A 25,453-nucleotide genomic window follows, 5' to 3' on the forward strand; every position below is an offset into this window, starting at 1 on the left:
TGGTTTGTTTTCGGTGGATTGGCATTTCCATGTGGTTGTTGTAACTCAGATTTGCAATTATGTCCAGGTTCTCTGGTTATATTAGGATGTATCATGCTCGAACAAAGTTTTCAAAACTGAAAAGATGTAGTTAATGGAGATAAGCATTTGACTTTCTGCCTGATTTCTAGGCAAACGCTCCAGGGAATCTGAAACTGGTGTCATTAGTTGTATTATTAGCAATGTTAGAATGGTCATAATTTGTGTTACTTGCATCCAGCTTCTAGAATCCATGTCGGACACATGTTCGAGTTGAATAAGCTTTGGACATTCAGCTGCCCATCAAAATTATTAGTTTTGGCATTTAAAAACTATTAAAGACTTCACTTTTCTGATAATTATTTTGACTTGTTGTAATAGTATGCAAAATGAGATTTTGTTCTTTTCAAAGATTAAATAAGAATGTACATATTAAAATAAAATTTTTATGATTTTTTAAAAAAAATTTAAACTAATTGAGAAGTTAGGATAAAAAACATGTACATTGGAAGATCTTAATAAATAATATCTTTAATATTTTATTGTATATGTGTACACATAACTTGATATTTTTATGTCTTTGTATCTCTTTTTTTCTTTGCTTGTCAATTTAGATACTTGGACTCGTGTCTGAGTTTGATTTTTTTTGTTTGTGTTTATACAACATGGGTCATAATTTATTAGTATGTAAATTTAAATCTTGTAATAGTTTGTGAAGCAAGTTAGCAAATATATGAAAAAATATCTGGCAAGAAATGATCGTTTGAAATTCTTACACTATTTATCACCATGGTTTCTGAATAATTTATCCAACTTAATATTTTTAGGAGTGGTAATTTATTTTACTCTATTAGATATCTGATCTGATTATAGATTTTATCCGACCTACAATGGATTTAAGGCTAATGTGGATATTGATAAAATTTACTCCAAACCTGACCTATATGTATATTTATATTCCCTCCTCGGCCTTTGTCTTGGTCTCTCTATGCATGAGAAAAATTAAACACGTAAAAGGTCACATGCTATGGTGCTTGATTGTTTTTTTTTTTAACCGATTATTTTTTTTTTAATTTAAAAAATATTTAATTTTTTAAATAAAAATATTTTGTTTATTATATTATTATTATTATTAAAAATTTAGTTGGTTATGTTATGTATCTTTCATTCTTATTGTGTTTAATATTACGTGATGTATCAAGGTTTATATTTATATTTTTTTAATTTATTTGATTTGTATGTAATAAAAATTTATTTTTGTAGTTTGACTGGATGCGATCCATTTCATCTGCCCATCTAACTCTACTCACCCTGCTTCACCCTAACGTGAGTATGGGATAAATTATGAGCAGGGTAATTTGTTTAAATCATTTGTACGGTGCATAGAAATAAATCTCTAAATAATCAATCATGAACTTGAAAAATTATTTTTGAAAATGCAATTTACATATGATCCTTTAAAATAAAATAGATGACTTTTAGAGCATATACATGGAGATCCTACCAATGTATTAAAGCCAAGTTAATTTCTACCAAAACAAAAAAAACCAAGATGAGATAGTTTCAATGTCATAATTATTTTCATTTTTATTCTCTCGGACAATACAACCAAATGACGGAAAAAATCTAACATCATGACAAATTCATAAGGGTAAAATGGTCATTGTGTTATTGTCAGAAAAACCCTAAGCCCTCGATAAATAGCAAATATTCGGGCATACACCGCCCCCCTTACCGCTCGGACACGAGTTCTATCATTCCGACGAGTGTATCCTTCTCTCGTCATCTGAACAAGGAGCGAGAGAGAGAGAGAGTGAGAAAGCGGCGGGCGAGCTAGGGTTAGGGTTCTTGAGCGGCCAATGGAGCTGCCTGAATCCTTGAACCTGGTCTCGGCTCACCGATCCGAAGGTAACCGATCCCTAGCTGCCCGAGTTCGAGCTCTCACACTATGCCGCTTTGTTTGGCCTTGACTAAGGGTAGGGTTCCCGGATTCTTCGTCGCCTTAGGTGTGTCTTCTTGGTTTGATCGGGGAGTCAAGGATGGATGATGAAATGGATGATTTCGGCGATCTCTATGGCGACCTTGACGATCGCGTCAATGTTGGTATCGTCCGTGTCCAAGAAAATCAGTATTCCTGCTCGGCTGAGAGAAATCTAAGCAGCTCGAAGCCTGGGGAATTCGATTCGATCAGTGAGGAGCAGAGCTCTCGGATTGGTGAAGCCAATGAGAGGGCGGTGGCTTCCAACTGGGGTAAGGAAAGCCTGGCTTTTGGAGCGCAGGATAGTGGCAACAGCAGTGACAGTGAGGATGATCTCCATATAGTTTTGAATGAAGAAGATTGTCTGAAGTTGCAACCTTCACAAGGAGAGAATCTTGGGAGTGGGGGCGCGGTGCTGGGAGATGACGAGGGAGAGAAAGAGGATGAGGATTTGGTGATTCTTTATGGTCCTGATTGTTTGCAGAAAACTCAGAAGTGGGGAGAACAGCTGTTGTCGCCCACTGATGGGATGGTGCGGGGTAGGACAGAAAGAGGAAGTGCAGAAAATGGTAGCTACCGTAGCTGGGTATGTTCTTGATTCTTACTTCATAGTATTGCTGCTTAAATGCGTGATTTTTTGCTGTAAATGCTACTCTGCTTTCTTTGTTTTTTTTTCCTCCTGTTCTTCAGTTACCTCATAGATTGCTCAAATTAAATTCTAACGAGAAAGAAGTCAGAATAAGTTATAAGGATCAAAACCATACTAAAATATTTATTTTGTTTATTTTTTCGTGAAAAGGGGAACAGAAAAGAAAGCTGTTAACATGCAGGTAAACAGATACAAGAAAGTATGGAGAATAAACCAACTAATGAGTACACTCCCCTGAATAAACAAAGAAGCTTCAAAGACCAAAAGCAAGCTTGTTTTAATGTCCGTCTTAAACATGGTGCAAGAAAATCGACATTTTTGGATAAACGTCTATTTATTTGTCTCTTTACTTCCAAAACAATTCCTGAGTTGAATGTGGGATTCCTTATTGAGCAATGCCTTTAAGAAGAATTGCTCCTCTCAACCTATTCAATTTGTGAGCTGGAAGCCCATATGGGTCAAGTCAATCCTAGATATTCAAATCCCAGAAATACGTGCCGCCTATCGACTGGTTAGGCCAACTACATGAGTTGCATGGGTCAACTCGATTTTGACCATCTGTGTCGGCCACTGTAAATGTGCTGGAAATAATTAAAATAAAAATGTAAAGTTTCTTGTTTACTGCCTTGCTCTTTAGGATTAGGGCTCGAATGCTCGATCTTGGCTCCAGTAAAGACTTGTCATCCCAACTCCCAACATCATTCATTGTCATTTTCTAATTGCCATCTCAAATTACTTTTACCGGGTATATTTGTTAGGAGATGTCCCTTTTTTGTCAAAAAATAATTTTGGAGATTCCATCATTTTTATAAGATTGATGTTACACATTTAATGAAATTATTATATTTTCCCATCTTTGGTCATATCATTTTAAATCTTGTACTATTTTTAAGTACTTGTTTTACTTATTTATGATGCTGACCTGTTGTTGAACCAGTGATTTGTGATGTATTCCAAAAGGTGTGGGTGGTCGGTCTGTGTTGCATTACAATGGTTATGAGTGTTAGATCTACTTATCCACATGAGCAATTTTAGAAGCTGTGAGCTAAGTATTCAACTCTTTTGTTACCATGAACGAGGTTTTCCTTTAAGAGACAATGTTTGATATCAAATAGCTGGAGAAAATTTAAAGAGCAAAGAAAAAAATGTATGCTTCCTGCTTGTTCTCTACTAATTAGATAAAATTCATCCGCCTCTTTGTGTACCCTTTCTGGCTAGCTTGTCAATAGTTTAAAAAGAATCCTTAAAATAGGTACTAATGAATTCATGGATGCTATTACACATAATCATTTTCCATACAGCCAATGGAAGTAAGATCCCCTAAAGCAAAGAAACCCATAGAATGAAGTGCGTAAAAGGCTTCCTGTGCATTCCATCTCCAGTAAGTTGAATCATCAAAAATCATGAAAGATTATCCTGGAGATCGAAAAAAGTAAAATAAGCATCTTTTTCCCCTTTCCATGTTCAAAATTTCTTGTCAAGGAAAAGCAACCTTATCACACCAACAATGTAACCATGTATTTTTGATCGGAGAAACACTTAAGAACTTAAAGGTTAATGCCTCAATCATCAATCTGCCAAATTCTCAACATTATGTCGCCGCTTAGTCTTGTGCTCACCCTAAAGCCTTCCACCTTTTAAAACTTAATTCAAGAAACTATGGATAATTCATATATCAATTGCAATAAGTTTGTTCCTGCATTGATTCAAACCTAGATCCAAATGTAGATTTGAACTCAGTTTGGAGGCAAGGTTAAAGCTCAAAAATAAATGCAGTAGTGATCAAATTTTGCATTGAACATAGGTGGCTATTATATGGGAGGGATGCAATTGAAGGCCAAGAGGGACTGTCGGCTCCCGAGGGGTGGACGGTAGTGTTGCTTGGACACTCTAAATTTTGTTTTTTTTTTTGACATGTTTGACATTTGGGCACTTGGGACACTTTGGACATTTTATGACACTCCTTCAACTTTTATCCATTGATTTGTTATGCGGTTGTCATTAAATGCCTAGTTTGGCACTTCTATATGGAAGTTTTTGTTTCTAACATGATATATCTAACTATTTTATCTTTTTTTTTTTTTTGAACTCGAGGAGCATAGGTTTGGTTCATTATCCATTATATGCATACATAAGTACATATGGAAAACTATGTATATGATATGCACATTTGTCCATGTGTTGAATTTTAAAAGATTCTCTTGTCATATTCATTTGGACACTTGGACACTAGGCACCCTTTTCATGTGTTGAAGTAACATTGGTGGATGAAAAGTTTGGTGGTGGGGGAAGTTGGAGATGAGAGTGAGGGGGTTAGTTGAGGGTGGATCAAGGTTGGAGGAGGGAAGTTTGATGATAGAGTAGGGGGCATGGGTCTAATGGGTGAAGAGGAGCGCTTAAGGGTAGGAAAAGTACTTGCTTTGTTTTGGTCTTTTTTTGGGGGGGGGGGCAGGTTTTTTTGGGGGGGGGGGGTTGTGGAGGTTGGGAGCGAAGGATTCTGGAGTGCTTAGAATGGAGGATGGAAGTGGGCAGAGGACTAGGGAGGGGAGTGGAGGTGGAGGAATGGAGGGAAAGTAGGGTGGAGGATGGTAGATGTCTACAGGAAAGAAGGTGGGGGCTAGGACTGGAGGTAGAGAGACGTGAGACTCCTATGCCTATGGCAGCTGCTATTGTCTTCTGGTGCATCCCATCTATTGCCAACTGGCCATGGCTGCCACTCAATAAATTTTTGCTATAAGATTTTGGTCTGGTATCCGTATAGCACTACACGCATGACCTAATGAACTTGTAGATATACACATTTGAGAGATTATTAGGTTTGGGTCGCCCATAATTGAAACCACATCTGATAAGCTTTTATATTTGATGCTGAATTTCAAACCTGATATTTCAGGTTAGATAAGTAAATTGTTGGCCTCCTTTATGGCCCTTTCCTATAGAAAACTTCCAAACACATCTACCTTTGTATTATCTTACTCGCGATATGTTTTCTCAGATTTTCACATTGACCACAAACCTTCATTGACCATTTCCCGACCCCTTGCATCTATGCATGTCTCAGTCCCTAAACAGATGTTGTTCCTCAGAAAGAAATCATTAAATATAAAACAATACTAAGATAAACTATGATTCAGGACATATAACACAATGAAAGTTGAATCAGTCCCCTCTTAGTAATAATGACCTTTGCTTAAATTTTTTATCAATGTTTGGAAAGATGTTAATCTAAATTTAACTGACGTCTTGGAATTGGTATCCATACATGCAATAAATTGAACTGTATTATTGAAACATATGGCACACATTTTGTTTTATTAACAGTTGTGAGTGAATAAAAACTTAACATTAATTTGATATAGAGGTGGGACAACCCTAATATATGATCATGTCAAAAATGTAAACTGCATCATTTGACAATTTTTTAGGCCTGTCCTGTGAACCATTGCTATGATCAAGTTTTTCTCCTAACTTAGCATGAAATTTTCCATTCAATGCATCTAATGCTAAGTTTGGTCTGTAGAAATAAAAAAGAACAGACAAGAGTGAAATTGATTGAGAATGGAAGTTGAGGATGAGTAATCAACATTCCTTTTGCATTATTTGGACATGAAATGAATGAATGCATGCAAAATGAATGAAACTTCTATTTAATGTCTGATTCAGTATTTGCTGTATTGTTCCGAACTGCCCGGTTTGGGATGTATCAATCTGTATTGGTTGGAATCAGCACTAAACACTGTTCGGGTTGGTACAGGCCCTGAACAGGTCTGAGCAGACCTGAACCGGTCCAAACAGACCCAAACCATGTGAATCATATCGTACTGCTTGGTACTGTTCAAAACTGGAGTGCACATTGTATTGTACCCACCAATATCATCCTGTTTTGGGTGTACCATGATAAAAAGTGTGGAAAAGGCATTGGAAGCTTAGTACAGGGTATTGTACCATGCTGATTGTACCATACGAAACCAATAATGTGCATGCAAAAAATTATCAAATCATCCATTCCCATTTCACATGGTAAATATCACCAACTAATTCATGCCAAAGATATCATTTATTTCCAAATTATCTTATAAATGCTACATACCAGAATTATCATTCTTTCCTATAGGGATATGAATGGGGATTCCTCCCATTTAAGAGTGGAGTGACAATTTTTTTATTTAAGGGAATGATGATCCCAAAGGAAGTTTTAGGGGGTGTTTGGTTGGGGGGGAGTTGGGGTCTGGAATTGGAATGGGAATAGGTGATTCCCATTCCAACCGTTTGGTTGGGAGGAGTCCCATACCGATTTCAATTTTAGAATGAAATAGGAATGGCCCAATCTACCTAAAACTCAATCCCTACTCTCCCCTAAGGATTCAAATTTTCACTTTGATTCCAATTCTGATTCCGATTTGGTAATGAACTAAACGCTTCGGAAGATTTGGCCATTCCGATTTCGATTCTAATCCATTCCAATTCTCATTCCGATTCCGATTCTGGCTGCGAACTAAACACCCCCTATTTCATTAGTCGTGTCAAGCCAAACATTGGAATGAGGCTAAAGTTGGAATTCTAATTTCATTTGAGCCCTCCTTTGTGAACCAAACATGGCATAAGTAGTTTTTCTTCTTTTTGCTGTTAACAAATTTGAATGCCGTTGAAGCTTCCTCTCTTTTTTTGGTTGTTGTTGTGGGTATTGGTTTATTTTAATCCCTTAAACTTTAATTGAGTAACTTTTGCTATCTTGTTGGTAGAACATAATTTTTGTTTGCTAGTTTCATTTTCTAATTACTTGCTTTTTGAAATTTTATGCGGCATCATTAACTCCACTTCATCAAAATATGCTCAATTTTCTTTTACCTTTTGTATATGTTTTAAATAATTGCTGCCATGGTGAACTAGTCACTAAAGCTTGCAAATCTTCTAAAAGTTTACCCGGTAAAACCAGTGTTTTCTGATCATTAATGTTTTATAGCATGTAGGATCTAATCAAGGAGGATTCTCATACAATGGAAAAACTTCATTGTCTGGAAGAGGTGTCTGGGATCAGCTGATGATGCCATCTCCACGGGATACTTCATCCTGCAGTTTAAGCATTCCTTCATCAGCTCAAAACGGATATAGTTTCACTTTACCTCGAAATAGGTATGTTCTTCACTATGGATTGGAAAGCATTTAGCTTTTATCTTTCTGTAACAAACATCCTAGATGAATCCATAATAGAAAAACTTGTATTGGTTTTATGATGTATTCCTTGATTGGAAATTGATAAAGTGATCTGTATCTTCCCCAGACCAATCGATCACTGTCTGATCTCCTGAATGGAGGTGTCATATCTTGGCTGTCTATCATTTCTTTTCCATTAGACTTTATGGGCTTGTGCTTTTTTTAATTCATCGTGCATTATTGCTATTGTGTTGTTTTTATGACAATTGAGTGGCTTCGTGCAGGACCATTTTTGATATAAATATTGAAGCATTTGAGCAGAAGCCCTGGAGGCAACCAGGAGTGGATATAACAGACTACTTTAACTTCGGCCTGGATGAGGATAGCTGGAAAAGTTACTGCCAACAGTTGGTACTGTTGATAACATTATGCAGACGTTCTTTTAAGCACATTATGTCTTAGACTGTGTGACATCTTTAATTTGAATTCTTCAGGACCAGTTTAGGCAACAAGTAACAATGTTTACCCAATTCCCAGATTATAATTTATCAAGGCGGAATCAGGTAAATAAAATTAGTCTCCTAAGTAAGGTATGAATGCAGTTATATTAGCATACTGTGAGCAAGATTTTTATGAATAAACCTTCAAATAGGTTCTTGAATCTGATTTGGGATCACCTAAAGCTATGTTAAGTGAAGCTGCTCAATGGGAACATAGAGAAAAAAGTTTCTTACATATGGAGAACGTAGAAAGGAGATTAATGGGGCTTCAGATGGTATGTTGAAAATGAACACATTATTTGCATCCATTTCATCTAATTGCATTGAAATTCTGTTCAGTCATCTCAGTATTATTTCGATCTATGTGCTATATAATTCTAATACAATCAATTTACACCCAGCCAAAGGGTAGAGCAATTCAAGTTGAAAGTGGAGTTGGTGAACGCATACCATCAGCAGACATAAGGCGACCAAGACACCTTGATTCTGATGTAGTGATACAGGTATGTTATTTCTGTTTAATGTATTGTAGAGTTGCCTTCTTTTTTTTATTTTTATTTTTTACATCACTGATGGCATGAATTTTTTAGATTGCTATGGATGGTTCTATGGAGAATGTGTCCATTCCATGTGAGGGAGAACTTAAACATGCTGAACAAGGACATGAAGATTGCTTAATGTTGGAATATGAGAACGAGCCAAATCAAGGGTGAGTTTAGCGGTTCTTTTGGTTGCTTCTTTGTAATCTGCCGGTTCAGTTTTAATAATGCTGTTAATGAGATCCAGTATAACTTGCTTTTATGTCCTATATTGTTGTTTGTCATAAATAACAATAATGTAAGCTACCCATCACTTGTTTACCCCTGTGATGCTTGTCTACCACTCATTGCATGCCCACTGGCCAGAAGACTGTAGGAAATAGTGGTTGAGATGGATGTTCATGAGCTGAAGAGGATGGAGTGAGATATTTATTCTGTTGGAACCCACAGAGCTGAATGCTCACAGGCTTTTGATCTATAGGGCCCTAAGTTGGATTCTCTAAAAGTGCAAATACAGGATCTTTGGCACAACTATGTCTATTACAATAATGAAAGCTACCCATCACTTGTTTACCCCTGTGATGCTTGTCTACCACTCATTGCATGCCCACTGGCCAGACGACTGTAGGAAATAGTGGTTGAGATGGATGTTCATGAGCTGAAGAGGATGGAGTGAGATATTTATTCTGTTGGAACCCACAGAGCTGAATGCTCACAGGCTTTTGATCTATAGGGCCCTAACTTGGATTCTCTGAAACTGCAAATACAGGATCTTTGGCACGACTATGTCTTTTACATATGACATGGCATACAGATCCACAATTTAAGTTTTATATCATTAGTGAAAAAAAGATATATGATGGTATACTTTTTAACAATTAATATAAAGGAGAATCCTTTGTGACTTATGTATTGTTGATTATGCCAAAAAGTGACTTATTTAATCCATAAAGAAAGAAATTTTTGTCGAATAATAGTCAATGTACAGATCTATTTTAATCTTTGATACTCAGGCCAACTCAAATGGTTGAGACCAGATTTGATGGTTGATTTTTTATGGTAATAAAATATTAAAATTTCATAATTTCAGTGGGTTAAAGTTAACAAGAAAAATCACATATAAATATTGTATTCTTTGTGGCTTGGCATGTAGGTTTCTGGGATTCTTCCTTTAATATCATAATTCTTCATTTAGAAGAATTAAGAAGAATTATCCAAGAACTGGTATTCCTTTATGTTTGAGGTCTGCATATGGGTTCGGCATTCTAGCTCAGCCATGTTGGAGAATTGTGTAATGCAATCCTTGTCCTTTAAATGATTCTTTTTTAATTGCTGATTCACAATTGAATGATAAGGCTACTATAAATTCTTGTTTTTCAAAAATCATGACTCCATATATTTATTGTTGGAAGCATGGAACTCCAATCATTTTTCTTTAATGAATCTATGTCTTTGAAGTCATATTTGCATGCATGAGAAAAACTCAAAAAAAGAGAAAGTTCTTGGGACATCATGTGGATGAGTATCTAGATAGCAGTGTGAGAGGTGATAAAACCTACTAATTTTTCTCTTCTTTTTCTGTGGATGGGAAAGGAAGGGCCAAGCCCCACCAGAATTTGTTTTACCAAGGAATGATACATAGTGATGGGCCTACAAAGTTGGGATACATGAAAAATCAACAGGAGAAGTGCTTTAATCTGTTCAAAATTAGAACTTCCTAGCTGTTAGGTGCCTTACTCACCCAAGCTCCTCATCTGGTGAAGGCTCTGACAAGGAGGCTAAAATCTGCTTTAGTGACATTGGTCTTGGAAGGACAGAACCTACTCAGTCATCTGAATATGCTCAATTCTGATACCAAAAGCAAAATTGCTTTTGCCATCTGTGCTACTAAGCCGTGCACTAGTATTCAAGTCATACAACTGGAACCTTGTCCTGCAGTTATAATCTGGTTTTTTTGCTTCTAATAGTGATTTATGGAATAATTTCTTTGAATATTAAAAAACTGAAGATGCCTTTCTAATAAAGCCCCTAGTTCCACTGCCATAAATTATCTTATTATATGGACAGAAACTTGAATATTTCACATGTAAGTATTTTTAAGCAATTGCTGCTGGTGCATTGGACTCATTTTTTGGGTAATTGACGATCACTATGTGACAGCATATATTTTCTTATTTGTCAACTTGTGGTTTTTGTTGGGATTTGGATGCTTGTGGTTGCAGACTGAGATTTTCATAAGTTGGTCACTACGTTGTTTTCCATTTAGCCAAGCTTTTGTGTTTTTGCTCCTTTGAGCTTATTGTTTTTTCTTATAAGCAGTGATAATTGCGATTCAACCTTATTTTGGTATAATGATGGTTCTAATTAGATGACATGCCCAACTTTAATAGCATTTAGTAGCTAGCAGGGTGCATTCATGTCAAGCTGTGCACATACTATTTGTTAGTGTTTTTTGGCATGTCTATTAGTACACTACTATGTGCATACTTTTAGCTTCTGTTTGTCATGTTTTCTATGCAATGACTCTGGTTCTCATCTGCCCATTCTATGTGCAGAATGTTGTCTCGAGACTATGATGGTCAAGGATATTGGGAAACTACTGATCCTCTTGTGCGTTGCTACCCTGAGGTGGCAGAAGCTAGTTTAAAGGGATCTGCTGATGAAGTTAAAGACAAACTGGATTCCTCTAAGGGTGAAAGTGAGGATTCGTTGAGAGTGGATGACTCGCTGATGGAAGCTGAAATTTCTTCTGGGGCTGGGGTTCAAGTTATGGCAGAAAGTAATTTAAAGGGTGCTGCTGGCGAAGTTAAAGACAAACTGGATTACTCTAAGGGTGAAAGTGAGAATTCTTTGAGAGTGGATGACTCCCTGATGGAAGCTGAATATGCTTCTGGGGTTGGGGTTCAAGTTATGCAGAGTCTCAGTTCCAGTGATCTTGATAGCCATTCTGAAGCATCCAAGGATGATGGTGGTTTGAATAAAATTCATGCTGCCATCAGAAAGACATCTTTGGACTCGGTGACTGGAAGTCAAGAATCAGTTAGATCTGATTGTGATCTTTCAAATGATTCCGGAATCAATGCAACTAAAAAAGAGATGGAAGATATTAAAGGCAACACTTGTGACTGTCGCCTCTCTCCAGAAGGTTACAAAGGTTGCAGTAGAAGCGGATACAATGTTATGTCTGAATTGAATATACCTGCAGAAAATGAACAAGCTTCTATTCAGTCGCCCAGGAAGTCCCAGAATGATGTGGACCATTTTGAGGTGAGCTATGGGATGAAGGAAAGTAAATGTGATCACAGGACTGATATAAGAGGACATTTGTCTTCTAATAAAGAAACAAAAATGTCAGTTAGTTACAAGAGTGGAAAGTATGCTGAAAAGCGTGCTAGTGAAAAATCTTCTGCTAAATCTTCTCACAAGAAGGGAGATCATGATAATCACCCTAGGATTAACCGGGATAAGAGAGACTGTTTTGAGCAAAGAGCCGCTGGTAGGGATAGTGCAATAAAACACCGTGAATGCTACTCACGTGAATGGCATCATGATGGTCGAGGGGAAAGAGTTGTTCGTCATGAGCATTCTGATGAATCAATTTCAGAATGTGGTTCCATTTTCTTGGGAAAGGATTCAGGTATGAGGCATAAAAAGGAAAGGGAGAATGAACATCTCATCCGGACAGATGCTGTAAATCATGAACACAGATATAAAGAAAAACATGTACAAGAGATGCACACAAGACATATAGCCAGATGCAATGGGAAGACAGGATCTTTGATCACAGTTTCCATAGAGCTGCACCTTGCAGCGGCAGAGAAGATAGAACCCCTGAAAAAAGAGACAAGTATGACCGAAGTTCATGTTTTGACTTGTATGGATCAAATAAATATATTGAATATGAGGCCAAAAGGTTGAGACATCTTGATGGTAGGCTGCTGGATTCTCAAATGTATGAACACCATTTTGACGATGAAAGAGGTCGGCATGATACCAGTCCACTAAGAAATCACTTACATCAGTCATGCAGGTCACATGAAAAATTCTTGGATCACAGGAAAAGTTTTGCTATTAAAGAGATAGTGTCCAGGTATGAGAAATATGAATGTTGTTTTGTCCGAAGCAGCAAGGATTGCCGTCACTCATCTTATGAAAATGACAACAAATTTCATGATGATGAACACATCACTGAAGAAAGAAGTACATGTGTTGACGACATTGTTCGGGAGAAAAGATATGGTTGGCTTGCTAAGCCAAGACCTGATGCTGATGGCAAACTCTCTTTTAAGCATGGAGATCCCGATTTGACTCCTCAAGAGGAATCTTTTCTCTGTGAAAGGAGTTCAAGAAATGAGAAGAGTCTCGTTAAGCAGCATTTATTCTGTGGTAGAAAATTTTCTGATGACTGCCGATTAAGCAGTGTTCAAAAGGAATTAGTTAATGAAAGAACTCGAAGTTCTTCTGATGATGCTAGGGAACATGGTAAGTTTGCTTTGCGCAATTTTGATAAGGGAAGGCATGAGCTGGCAACTTTAGGTCGCAGGGAGGCTGTTAACATTCATCTGAATGGTTTGAAAAGAAAGGTAAAATTTGGGGAAACCAAGTCTAGTACCTTGTACCATTGTACCTTTGTCATGTTCATGTTGAATATATATGTCTTTTTAACTTGGTGTGGCTAGTCCTTTTTTCATTCTTGTCTTCTTGGAGAAGGAATGCAACACCGGTTGTGTCTTATTTTGTTCAATCATTTCTATAGAATTTATTTACATGCCCTGAGAAGCTTTCTGCTTTCAATGCTTGAGTTGTACTTGTCTCAAATGGTTTTCAATCTAAGGCAATTGAGGGTGCAGCTTAAGCCCTGTGCACAATTTGTTGAACTTGTAGAAGGATGCAAGAAGATGAGTGAACTTTCTTTTTGCCAGTTGCTTTACTGAAGTTATTTCAGGTATTTGCCTGATACATTTAGGACATATACTGTTCAGTTATTTTGTAATGGCTAGGAAATCTGTATGGCTTTCTGATATTGTACTTAAATTGCTAAATTCAAGTAGAGCAAACAACTTTATTCTTTCCAGTACCTTCTTCTCTTTGTCATGCTTTCTTTCAGAAGTCTTTGGATAAGTTATTCTCTCTCTCTCTCTCTCTTTTTCCACATTTCACAACATGTTGATGGCTTGATTTCCTTTTTGTGCTGATAATTGTTCTGACTTTCTTATTATCAAATTCATGGATCTTGTTTTTAAATTTCTTTTTCCTTACTAGGCAAATGCCTTATCCAGCACAATCCCTTGGTTCCCTTCAATCTGAGATGATCTTGATGTAGGTTATCCTAGGACAACAGGGGAAGAGTTCAACATTTTTGCTTGTTGTCTCACTGCCTATTTTCTTGTTTTATTAGGGTTTAGGATGGATTCTTTTCAACCTCTGTGTACTTAAGTGTTATATGTTTGTGCCTATTTATGCATTGGTGAGTTTCAACATAGCATCCTTGCAGCATTATGAACATTGTTTTGTTGCCGATCTTAGTATGGTTTTGCCTAAAATGTGTTTCTTTTTACAATCAAGCCTAGGTGCTCATCTATTAACTATCTGCTTGACTGCGAAGAATTTTGCATACTGGTTGATGATGATATTTTCTAAAATGACGAATGACAGGCTTATGACATGTGAATAAGCTAATATTTTCTTTTGCAAACAGCTTACTCATGTTGCCACTTCATATTTCCATCACTTTTAGTGTTAATGATTGCAGTCAGCTGCATTTGTTAGGCTATTTTTATGCCAAGAGATGTTATGAAAATATTTTTGAAGTGGAGTGTCAAAAACAATTGGACCTTGAAAATTGGGTGGATTATTTGTTGTGTCTGTTTATCTTTGCTAGATATGGGTTGTGGAACTAGGTGTTCTGGTCGTCTTCCATTTGGAAGTATGGTGGACTTTTCTGGGGACTTGCTTCTACAACTTCCCTTCCCCAATAATGTTCTTTTTTGTCACTTTGTTTGAGCCGATAAAACATGGTCTGTCCTAGGCAGGTTTCTAAAGATTCTTCATCTCTACGTTGTTATTATAGATGTTAAAATGGTATGAGTAATTGTAACATGTGTTTGCTCACCTAGAGGCTGTGTCTATGCTCGAGTGAGATCCATCATTGTAAATGATGATTTCCTTTAATTTTTATGATTGGTTTTTAATTATTCTTTTCTGCTATGTGATTGTTTAAGCTATAAATTTGCTTCCTCTACAAGTTCTTAGTTCTATTTCCTTCTACAGGAATTTCTATGTAATAATTAATGGATGTCATGGAATGTTATACCACCTTGAACCACCTGGTTTGGGGCGTATTGGGGTGGACTGGCATGGTTCTGCCCCTGGGTTCGAGAAACTGGCGAGGGAGGGGGAGAGGGAGGAAGAAAGAGAGGAAAAGAGAGGGAGGGAGGGAGGAGAGGGAGCCTCCGGTTCCACTATTTCGAGTGAAACAGAGGCCAGGGCCCCTTTTTTTATTTGAGGGCTTCGAATTGAAGTTGGCAGGTGCTGCTTTCTTATACCACTTTCTGCTTGTGCTCTTGTTGTTATAGAAACATTTGTTATCTGATTATTTCTGGGACAGCTTCTTATACCACTTTATTGTTCCTGTAGACTCTTATTTCATTGACTGGAAGCCCCAGTGAGTATTATATGTAAATAAATACTCTCCTTTGTTTTGTTTGGGTGCTTTTTGTGCGGCAGTTTTTATGGGCTTCATCATAACTCATGTGACTGTGCTTCACATGAAGCTACTTTAGTAGCATCAGAATATTGCCCAATTTTGTGCTGTCAAAATTGCTGGTGGTGGTGCTTATTGTTGGTCTGAAGGTACTTGTCTTGACAGGATTGCATTTCCAGTTTCATTGGTATGCTAATGGCTGCATTGTTGATATTTCCATGAAACTCAATTTCAGACAATGTTCTGCTGATGATAAACTAGTAGAAATTGTCAGCTTCTGGGTAGTCTCATCTATCTTGTTGTTTGCCTATTAAAAGTTATGCATGCTGTGCATGTGATGAGGCTGCTTTGCTACCTTTTCTTTTTTTTTGTTTTGGTTTGTGGTTTTGTGGGGGGGGGTGTGACAGGCATCCTACCATCCCCATCCATTTCAGTGGGTGACAGGCATCCTACCATCCTAAGTGTTGAGATGGGACGACAAGAAATGGATGGGGATGCGATGGGACATCCACCATCCCAAGTGTCTGTCATGTTCCATAGAAAAAACCAGGACGGTCGCATCCCATAGTATTTAAAACCTTAGTCTTGTTCCTTATTTTTCTTTTTTGCCTTTGCATTGGTGCTTGGCATTACTATTACTAGAGCTTGTTTTCTTTATTGGAGATAGTCACCTCTAAGATGAGCAAGGAACCAATATTGCCTTTCACTCCAATGTTGATGCAGAGTGTCATGTGATAGCTTATATTTTCTCATAGGTTCAGCTTTCTTGCCATCTCTGCTAGTATGGGTTTCATAATTAGGACTAATCTCTCTCCTAGTAAACATAAAGCTATTCAAAATTCTTGATTTCATGAGATTGAGAGCAGTTGTTATTTTATCTGACATTATTTTGCAGCTACCTTATTACTTCTTTACATTGGATCTGTTATGTAACTTGCGAACTTCTTAATCCAAATGTATACTATCACATACTTCTAGTATCTACCATGCACATTTCAGTTTTTATGCGTTGTGAGTTTGACAGGGGTGTTAAATATATTGATGCATGATGTAGCATTATTGTGTTTTTTATACTTCATTTGGAGTTAATTGTACTTATATTACGTTTGTTGTATGGCCAACAATTTATGTATAATCCAGAAAATATATTATTCAACTTCCGCCATCTTTGTACCGAACCTTGTATCAGTACCATCCTATTACAGTGCCAGTATGCAGTATGGTATAAGATGGCGAGGTGTACCAAGTGTTAGTATGATATGAGATTGCATACTGGTACGGTATATGGTTTTTGTCCAATACGTTATAGCACCGACTAGTATGGCAAACCTCGATACTATTAGAGTGACAATGGATGTTGTGAATCTCTCATTTTCTTTTTTGAAGAAAGGCATGAGCATATCACTTGAAATCAGTAGAAAGCTGGTGGAAAAGGAGCAAAGGAACCATATTTTTAATCCTTAATAAGATCACTGAAGGTCAAAATAAAATGATTGGATGTTCTATTCAGAAAATACTGCATCATTTGAGGTTTGTCAGGAAACTTGAAAACAGATGATCACATTATCATCCTTATTATGTCATGCTTTATATATTAAAGTTGCAACTGTTTATGAGAAACCGTGATAGAAGCCTGATTCTCATGCAAGATAAAGTGATGCAGCTGTATATTCTGTTATTGCGTATACAACATGTGAGCCAAGTTGACGTTCCCTACTTGTCTTCATTGTGGAGCAAGGTATTGATTTGTATGTTCCAGATTGGAGCACTAAAGTAGTACTTGAAAGGTTGGGCTGTGCGATTGATTTCATCGTAAAACACATGTTCACATGTGCAAAATCCTTTGTAGTAGTCTTGAACTTGTGACCTAATAAGTTAGGTTGTGAAGCCTTACCAACTGAATAGATTAAATAGATCTCTCCAACTCCCTCTACATATTTGGGCATTGATTTCTGTGTTCTCTGTCATTGCTTTTAGTCTTTTCTTTCTCGAACCTCTTAGGCTAAATATATTTATTTTCATTTTAGGCATAATATACCAAACTCAACCAGTCTTATATCATTAATTTAATCAATGACTTGTCTCTGAATCCTTGTCTATTTGTACCTACCAATAGCTTTATCCTCTGATAGTTCAAGTTTGTCTCAGGTCCTTTTTGCAACTTGCATATCTGCTTTAGGGCAGGCATTCTGTTTTATTTATTCTGACCTTTCCATACAATATTAGGTGCCTCTTCTCTTTAGTAAATCATCCTGTAATAGCTAATATTTCCCTATCATGGTGTTTTAATAAGGTACTTATGTTATTATTTGAGGAGGACTTGGCCAAACAAAACTTGAATCAGATGACCATTCAGAGTCTGTAATGCTGCTGAGATGTGGTCTTTGTTATGGAGCACCAGTTTCAGGTCTTAGATTCACAAATTCCAAAATTGTAAATACTGCTATGTGTATGTGGATATTATTGGTGCACCAGAATACAATTCTAGTTTGAGAAAAATGCATCATAATATGGGATCATTTTAAGTTGTTCGTAAGACTTACAAATGGGCCCTAGGCCAAGGCCATTTCTATTAGGACTGTTCTTTTTATGGTACACTCTTAGGACTATGTTCTTAGAGTGTCATAAGAGTTGCATTTTATGTATCCTAAATATGCTTTTATGAGTTAACGGCTTAATAGTTAAGAGTATTTGAGGCTATTCTTCCGTGTGTGATTCACTGGATAGATTGATAAACTTTCTTATAGAAAATGGTGCTGTTTTCTTTTTCAAGGATTCTACAAAATCTGAAGTTTTTATAAGGGTGTTTTGGTACACATTTTTTCCTAGCACCTTTTCTAGGGTGAAGAATCTAGCTAATATAGACAAGCTATATGCCTACTAACAAATATTAACGAATTTCAGTAGAATCTTGGAGAGCTTTTGCCATGACCTGGATCTGTCATTGAAATTTTGTTTAGTCTTTTATGAAGGGCGAGCACTAAAATTTTCACCCAACTCCAATCTATTTGGTATTTGAGTGTTTATATGATTGTTTCTTTTGCTTCCAGCTAAAGGTTAATTGCTCGATCAAACGTTCGTTTTTGGAGCAGTCCTTTTTGCTGATCTCAGCTATATCTCAGTATCCTTTTTTGCTTTTGCATGCAAATTGCACAATCTTATATTAGGTGTGTGCCTTGCTCTTTGTTAGAGATGACTGTTCCATCTCAGTCTGTTCATCACTTCTAGTTATCCATGCTATGTTGGAGGCCTTACTACCCACCTTAGAACTTTTTTCGCTCAAGTTTCTCATGCATGTGGAGTTTATAGGACATTTGAAATGTTTTACTATCACCAGGAAATGTCACTATAAGTCTAACCTTTGTTCTGAAAATAGGTTTGTTTTACAAAGAGAAGCACTTTAACATGTATCTTGGTTATGGATCTTGTCTATAGATTATTTTAAGGTGACTACTAACTGCCCTTATCTATCAAAACACATCTTTCTTTAGAAAAACGTGAAAAAAATGGAATGTCAGTTAGGCATAGAATTTTCTTTGTCTCCTTGAAGTTATGGATGATAAGATAGAGTTATTTGATTGATGCCTTTTTTGGTCAGTGCTGGGTGTTCGGATATATTTAGTATTGCATATTTCTTTCCATGTATATTAGAAGTTCTTGTGGTATTATTGCTGTATTATTAGTGGAGGTTCTTATGGTATTGTTGCTGTATTATTAGTGGCATATGTTGCCATAAAACACTGGCCTATGTTTCCATATATGTACATCCTGTACTCTATATATTGTGGTCAATGAAACCCTAGAGGGTAGGCTCTTATGCCCCTCTTTCACTGGGAAATCAAGGACATGCCAGCAAATATTATAGGGTTCAGGTCCTCTGATTTAAATTGAAGATGTATTAGAGATTGCATGATCTAATTTTTAAAGTGGCTTAAAGAAATATTTTTGTTGATATTAAAGGATTCATGTGATGTACTTTAATAGGTCATTCATCTTGAAACCTATCTTTGTGTAGTTCAATATGCATATGGAAGCATACTGAAAATTGCTATTATTTCTGAAGGTTTGTTCTTGTGTTGGAGAGGGTTCAATTTTTGCACCATGCAGTAGTATTTGTACCATTTAGAGGAGTTGGAGAGGGGCAACGATTTTTTGTATAGTTAATATTGCTTGTACTTGATCTTGCAATTAGTTTCCTCTAGAGCAATTGGATTTGACCGAATTACATTTAAGTGCAAACTGTAATTGTCATTGTGGCATGAAAGGAGGAGGATACCTGTGATGTGATCCTGATTTTCTGCTGTTTTACAATTTTATGACACTGCTGCTTGTTTCCAATTTCAGACTCGTCTTTTTAATGACTTGGAGGTTGTTATACCTTTCTCCATCACTTGGCTTGTGTTAAGGGTATGGAACCATAATTTCTAAGCCAAGTTTCCCTTTCCGTATTAAATAAAATATTCCCAAAGATCTAAGGATATTCCTGATCTTCCCAATTCATGGAGTTCTCACATTAAGGCTATATTAGTTCAACTGAGACACTGATGCTTTGGTGTCCTGATGACTCCTAGTTTCTTAAAGACTGACTTTGGTTGTATTTTTCAACTTTCACCTATGTCTTGGGGGTAGATATTTTAATCTATTGGGTGCTAGATACTTGATCTTATTGGCTTGGTTTGTATGAGTCTAGATAATAGTAACAAGCAATGTTTTGGTATTCAATGCTTATTCATGGAATGGAGATGATGTAGAACCATGGAAAAACTATCCCAGAAAAAAAAAGATTAATTTGTTGGTCGCAGTAGCCCTAACCCTTCTATTCCATATCTATGTAGACACCGTGATGAATAAGTTATATAAAATCTGGTCATTTGGGTGTATTTATTGGATGAGTTTGCTAGATTCATCTCTTCAGATTTGGTTTAAATCGGAGACAAAATTTGTCCAAGTATTAGAAGTAGACTAGGGGAGAGGATCAGAAGGAAGGCTAGATGATTCTAAAAGATTCTAGAGCATTCTGGGCTTTTTGTTGAAATGGTGGGAATTTCCCAGGAAATCTAAGAAAAGTTTTGATTTCTTTACACCCTTTTTTCTTAATGCTTCACATATACCTTGGAGGAAGCATCCAGATGTTTCTTCATCTTGATTCCAATTGATCATGTTTTAATTATTAGTAACAAAATTTGATCTTGTTAGATTTTTTTTGTAATTTGCCTATAATAGACAATTTGTTTGTGACTTTTCTATTTGTTATCTAAATAATTTTTTTATGTGATTGCACTACACTATTTTTTTTCATGATGATAAATAAGGACTAGTTGCACATTATTATCTCCACAACCTTTGAATTAGCTTTGTTGGCTCCTATTATATATGCAACCCATTTCTGGTCATGTTCCTTGGGCTACATTTTGTCTGCTGATCATTCCTTATAACATTTTGTGAGATTTTAGTTTAGTTTCCTGAATGCTCAGGACCCTAGCTGCTGAAGTTTAGGTTTTTCATGTAACTATATGCATTTGTTGGCAACCATTTGCTCTTTATGTTTGCTTATCATATATTTTTCATATTATAATTGTTTCACTAGTATATTAAGACTGCAGAGTATTGCTGCCACTACTTAAGAAAATATATATAATCTAAGGTCATTGTTTCACAAACAGGTCAACCCAGCCTGAAGCTGCCTTAGCATGTGGTCCCTTAGGCACCTTGTGTAGACCTCAAGTGCATTGCTTAGTTTTTTGTGGCTTGGGTGGGAGGAAAAGTCAGGATGTCACCCACGTAGGCAGGTCCCTGGTGTTGAGGCAGGTAGCAAAGATTTACGAGAAGAAATATGAGGAACAGACAGAGTAAGAAGGTAAAAATAGTAAGAAGAGATGGGAAGACAAGATGATAAGAAAAAAGAAAAATATATATGAAAGAACTATAAAATAAAATATTAATTTTCATTTTAAATCGAATTTCATGATATGCATTTTTTTTTTTTTTTTGCCAACATGTCTTTGTTATTGTTATTAAAACCAAGTTATAATAGTGCACTCATATACCTATTTATGTGCTTGTGCATGTATTATGTTGGTGCATGTGCGCTTGCTTGCTTGCTTCCTGGTATTTATATATATCTTCAAATGCACGCGGGTCTGGGTATGTTTGCCTAGGGAAGGTGTTCTGCAAGTCTGGGCCTATTTACTCCCAAGCAACTTGCACCCACATGGCATCTTCTAGAACGTGCTTTAAGTGCTACTATTACTTCAATTTGTAATATTTAGCTGACTATAAATTTGCATTTGTCAGTATATCTTTCATATATTAGCTACCTGATGGAGTTTCCAGTGAGATGAATATATGATTTATGATGAGCATGCTCCGTCTTTGGTTTCTCTGTTGAGGATGATATTGCTTTGTGTTATTTAGATTGGAAATTAAATTGTTTCATTTACATGTATGCCATGTTATTCAGAAATTTTATTGTGTTATACATGAGAAAATTTATCATTTTTTCTCTTTGGGGCTGAGGTGTATCATCCTGTGGTTGTCTCCTTGTGCAAGGGCTTTTGCGAGCTAGATATAGGTAAGGTGTCTAAGCTGCCTTCTCTTTTTGAGAGAACATACGTCTTGACTTCACTATGCCTTACTGTGTCTCTATGTAATGGTTGCATCAAATGCATATGAAAGAGCTAGAAGTAGTACAGAATTTTTCTGAAGTAATTTGTAGCCGTTCAGTGCTTGAAATTGGCATTTGATTTTGGCCCCTATCTCTTCACCCTTGTTCTGCATCTGGTGAGGATATGTTGTTCATAATTGTCCTATCCAACCACTGTTAATGGTCGAGTTGTTCTTTGTGCAAGGGAAACCATCTACGGAGCAGTCTGATCATTGTTCAGTATTTTTACAAATAATTGCTAGGCAACAAATTTATTTGTTAACTATTCTGGTAGATGCAGTGTAGAAAAATTTTATCTTTATGAAGCCTGTGGCTGTGGCAGATTATCTAAATCAATACATTCTCGACATTTTGCATTGTACTTGTGTTTATTATTACTATATTATTTTGTTGCAGTTCCACAGAAGAGATAATGAAGTTACTGTTGCAAGTGAAATCCACAGAGTTGTGATTGAGACAATAGATGAAGAACAGAAGGATTCCAGGCATATTGAAGAAGTTCGCTTGTTGGAGGTTCCTCTCCATGTCCCAAAATCTGAAGGAACCCATAATCACCCAACTAGCTTGAAGGAGAGGGTGAAAGAGTTAAAGTCGGAACACTCAGGTGACCACTTTCTTAAGAAATGTGAAGACAAGCATTCTATTTCACAAAGTAACGATGATGATGAGATTGAAGAAGGCCAACTGATAGAAGAATCTGATGATCAACATGTGCGTTCAATGACAGAATATTGGAATCCTGAGAAAAAAGTATCACTCCCTGCTGTCAAAGCAAGCCTGTCAGCTCATTTAGACGAGGAAAACACACAAGCTAAAGAATCTACTCCAGATAATAAGATAATTAGGGGATATGACAGCAATCATATACTTGAAACACTAGCAAAGATGGAAAAGCGCAGGGAACGGTTCAAAGAGCCACTTGCTCTGAAGCGAGGAACTGAGAAGACTCCGGAGCCACAGCTGGAGGTTGCAACTGTAACTGATGAACCTAAACAACAGAGGCCTGCCAGAAAACGGCGGTGGGGGGGCATCCAGTGATTGGGACATTCATCTGAATGGACCATTATGATGGCTTTGTCCCCTGGAGTATTTGTGAGTACCGCTTATTGCATGTCCTGTGAAGTTGAATAATCTCCAATAAAGTTGATGAAAGACTCTTAGCCCCCCAAAAAAAAAAAATGATGCAAGACAAAGTCACCTGATGTTATACTTCTAAATTCTTTTTTTCTCCTTGATGTATATCATTATTTCTTTAGTTTAATGCATATTACAGTTCATTGAATGTATGTTGAATTAATGTTTAAATTTTATCAAAAAGTTGTACAGGTTAAGGTTTTGCTTCATCTGTAGAGACTCTAAAGCATGGAAGCACTAAAACTTTGTTCAAATAATTAAGAGCTTATCTGGTTAATATCTCCTCTATTCTCTTCAGCTTGCTCTGCTTTTTAATATCAAATTCTTTGGGAAGGTAGGGGGATAGGTTCCAATTTTGTTTACTGTGACTTGAAAAGTGAAAACAATATATATCAGATGGTGTTTTGATGTATATTGTTTCTTACAGGCTATTTATTTCGGGTCTATGTTCTCATACTTTTACTATTATGTTGTCAGCAAAACTCGAGTGGATCTCCATTGGATGATGGAAGGTCTACATGGTGGTTTGAGTTGTTTGATCTGTTGCTGCTAAATTATTTATACATCAAAAATCATGTGATTTGGAGATCCTTAGTATGTAGACCAAATGGTCAAAAATATACATATTTTTTATATTATTTAAATTATCTTATTTTTTGATCATTTGATATTGAATTTGAAAATTTTAAATTATATTATTTTTAATATGTAAATAGTTTAAAGACTTGAATCATCATCCAGTTTAGATTTAGATATGACTAGATCTAATTGGAGATTCATTGAGTATGGCAAGTTTATCTCTCTTTCTCTGAACGTGTGCATGTGTATCATAAAATATCTAATTATGATCTCAATTTTGGGTGGTTTGAAGATTGCTCAAATTGCAAAATGATCCGTTGCTGTATTTTCTTAAGTATGATTTGCTTGAAAAAGGTTCTTGAACGTTACAAAAATTACTTATATGTTGCTATTGTCTCGACGTACGGATTATGGCTTTGTAGAGTTCATGTGTGTGGATGCGCAACCTCTTATATGGGCATGCAACACAAACTTTTCACTGGGATTATTTGTACCCCACGTATCCACAAATAATTGCTTGACAAATCAGCTAATAGAAATGCTACATTAGAGTAGATGGTCACTCTAGATATTTGAATAAAAATGCTTATGCTAAATTTTGTTCCATCATGTCAAAACAAATATGCTATAATTTGTTTTTATTTTTTTAACCAATATTTAAACATCTGATTAGAGGTATTTTGGTTAGAAGAAAAGGGTAAAGGTGACAAGCACAAATGACAATTTTATACCATTCCGATATATTTTTTCTTGGAATAATAATGCTTGGGATAAAGAGTTTTGGTTGATATAAATTTACTCGCCTATGTCTATTTTTCAATAACTGTTTGGCATGACTTTATTCCAAGCTTTATTCTTGTTTTGTAACTAAACCAAATGCTTATAATTGGTTCAGATATAAAAAAGAAGTGGAATAGGAAAGTTTTGCCTGTTCTTATTTGGCTACAATGTATAAAATATTTTTTGTTCAAGGACGACCTCTCAATAAAAGAAGGCAAGGGGGGAAAAAAATGCCTTCATGCCTAGGATGGATGGGTTATAATAGTTTTTTTAGCCTTTTTTTTTTTTTTTTGTTTGGATAGTGTGTTTGTTATGAACTAATATAACAGTTTTGGCGAGCATAAAGCTCATCCTGCACCATCCGTGCTTTGCTTCTTAAGCCAAAAAAAAAAAAGGTCAAAAGATGGTGTTTCAGTTTAAAATCAAAACTTTGTTATACTGCAGCGATCGAAATGCCACGTGTCAAAAGCTAGACTCCGAAGTTGGAATCGTGGTCCGCATGTATCTTGGGCAGTAGCGCCAGCCACTCCTTCCAGCCGAAGAGCGACCGACGTGGCGCATTATGCACCACCTCCACAAATTTCCAGATTTACCTACAAAATGACGAAAAATACCCTTCCGTACACAAATATTCCTAGTCTACATCTACCACCACTTGTCCATTGGATTCAATTTGAGAAATAATTCAGCCGTCAGATTGGTGGACTCCCTGAATTTAGTGCTTAGTCGGAGGACATAAGTGGAAGGGTATAAAT

At 36.4% G+C, this 25,453-nt stretch overlaps 1 protein-coding gene across 1 annotated transcript; it reads left to right on the forward strand.

Moving 5' to 3' along the window:
- The first annotated feature begins 1,410 nt into the window (after window positions 1-1,410).
- LOC105045013 (uncharacterized) lies at window positions 1,411-23,620 on the forward strand. Its single transcript, XM_010923164.4, is given in 10 exon segments — window positions 1,411-2,582; window positions 7,609-7,778; window positions 8,084-8,210; window positions 8,294-8,362; window positions 8,452-8,574; window positions 8,701-8,802; window positions 8,890-9,008; window positions 11,394-12,598; window positions 12,601-13,421; window positions 22,602-23,620. Coding segments are annotated over 10 exon segments (3,903 nt in total). The 5' UTR covers window positions 1,411-2,057; the 3' UTR covers window positions 23,244-23,620.
- The last annotated feature ends 1,833 nt before the right edge of the window (window positions 23,621-25,453 follow it).

This window comes from Elaeis guineensis, chromosome 5 (assembly GCF_000442705.2).
Source record: "Elaeis guineensis isolate ETL-2024a chromosome 5, EG11, whole genome shotgun sequence".
NCBI classification, from domain to species: domain Eukaryota; kingdom Viridiplantae; phylum Streptophyta; class Magnoliopsida; order Arecales; family Arecaceae; genus Elaeis; species Elaeis guineensis.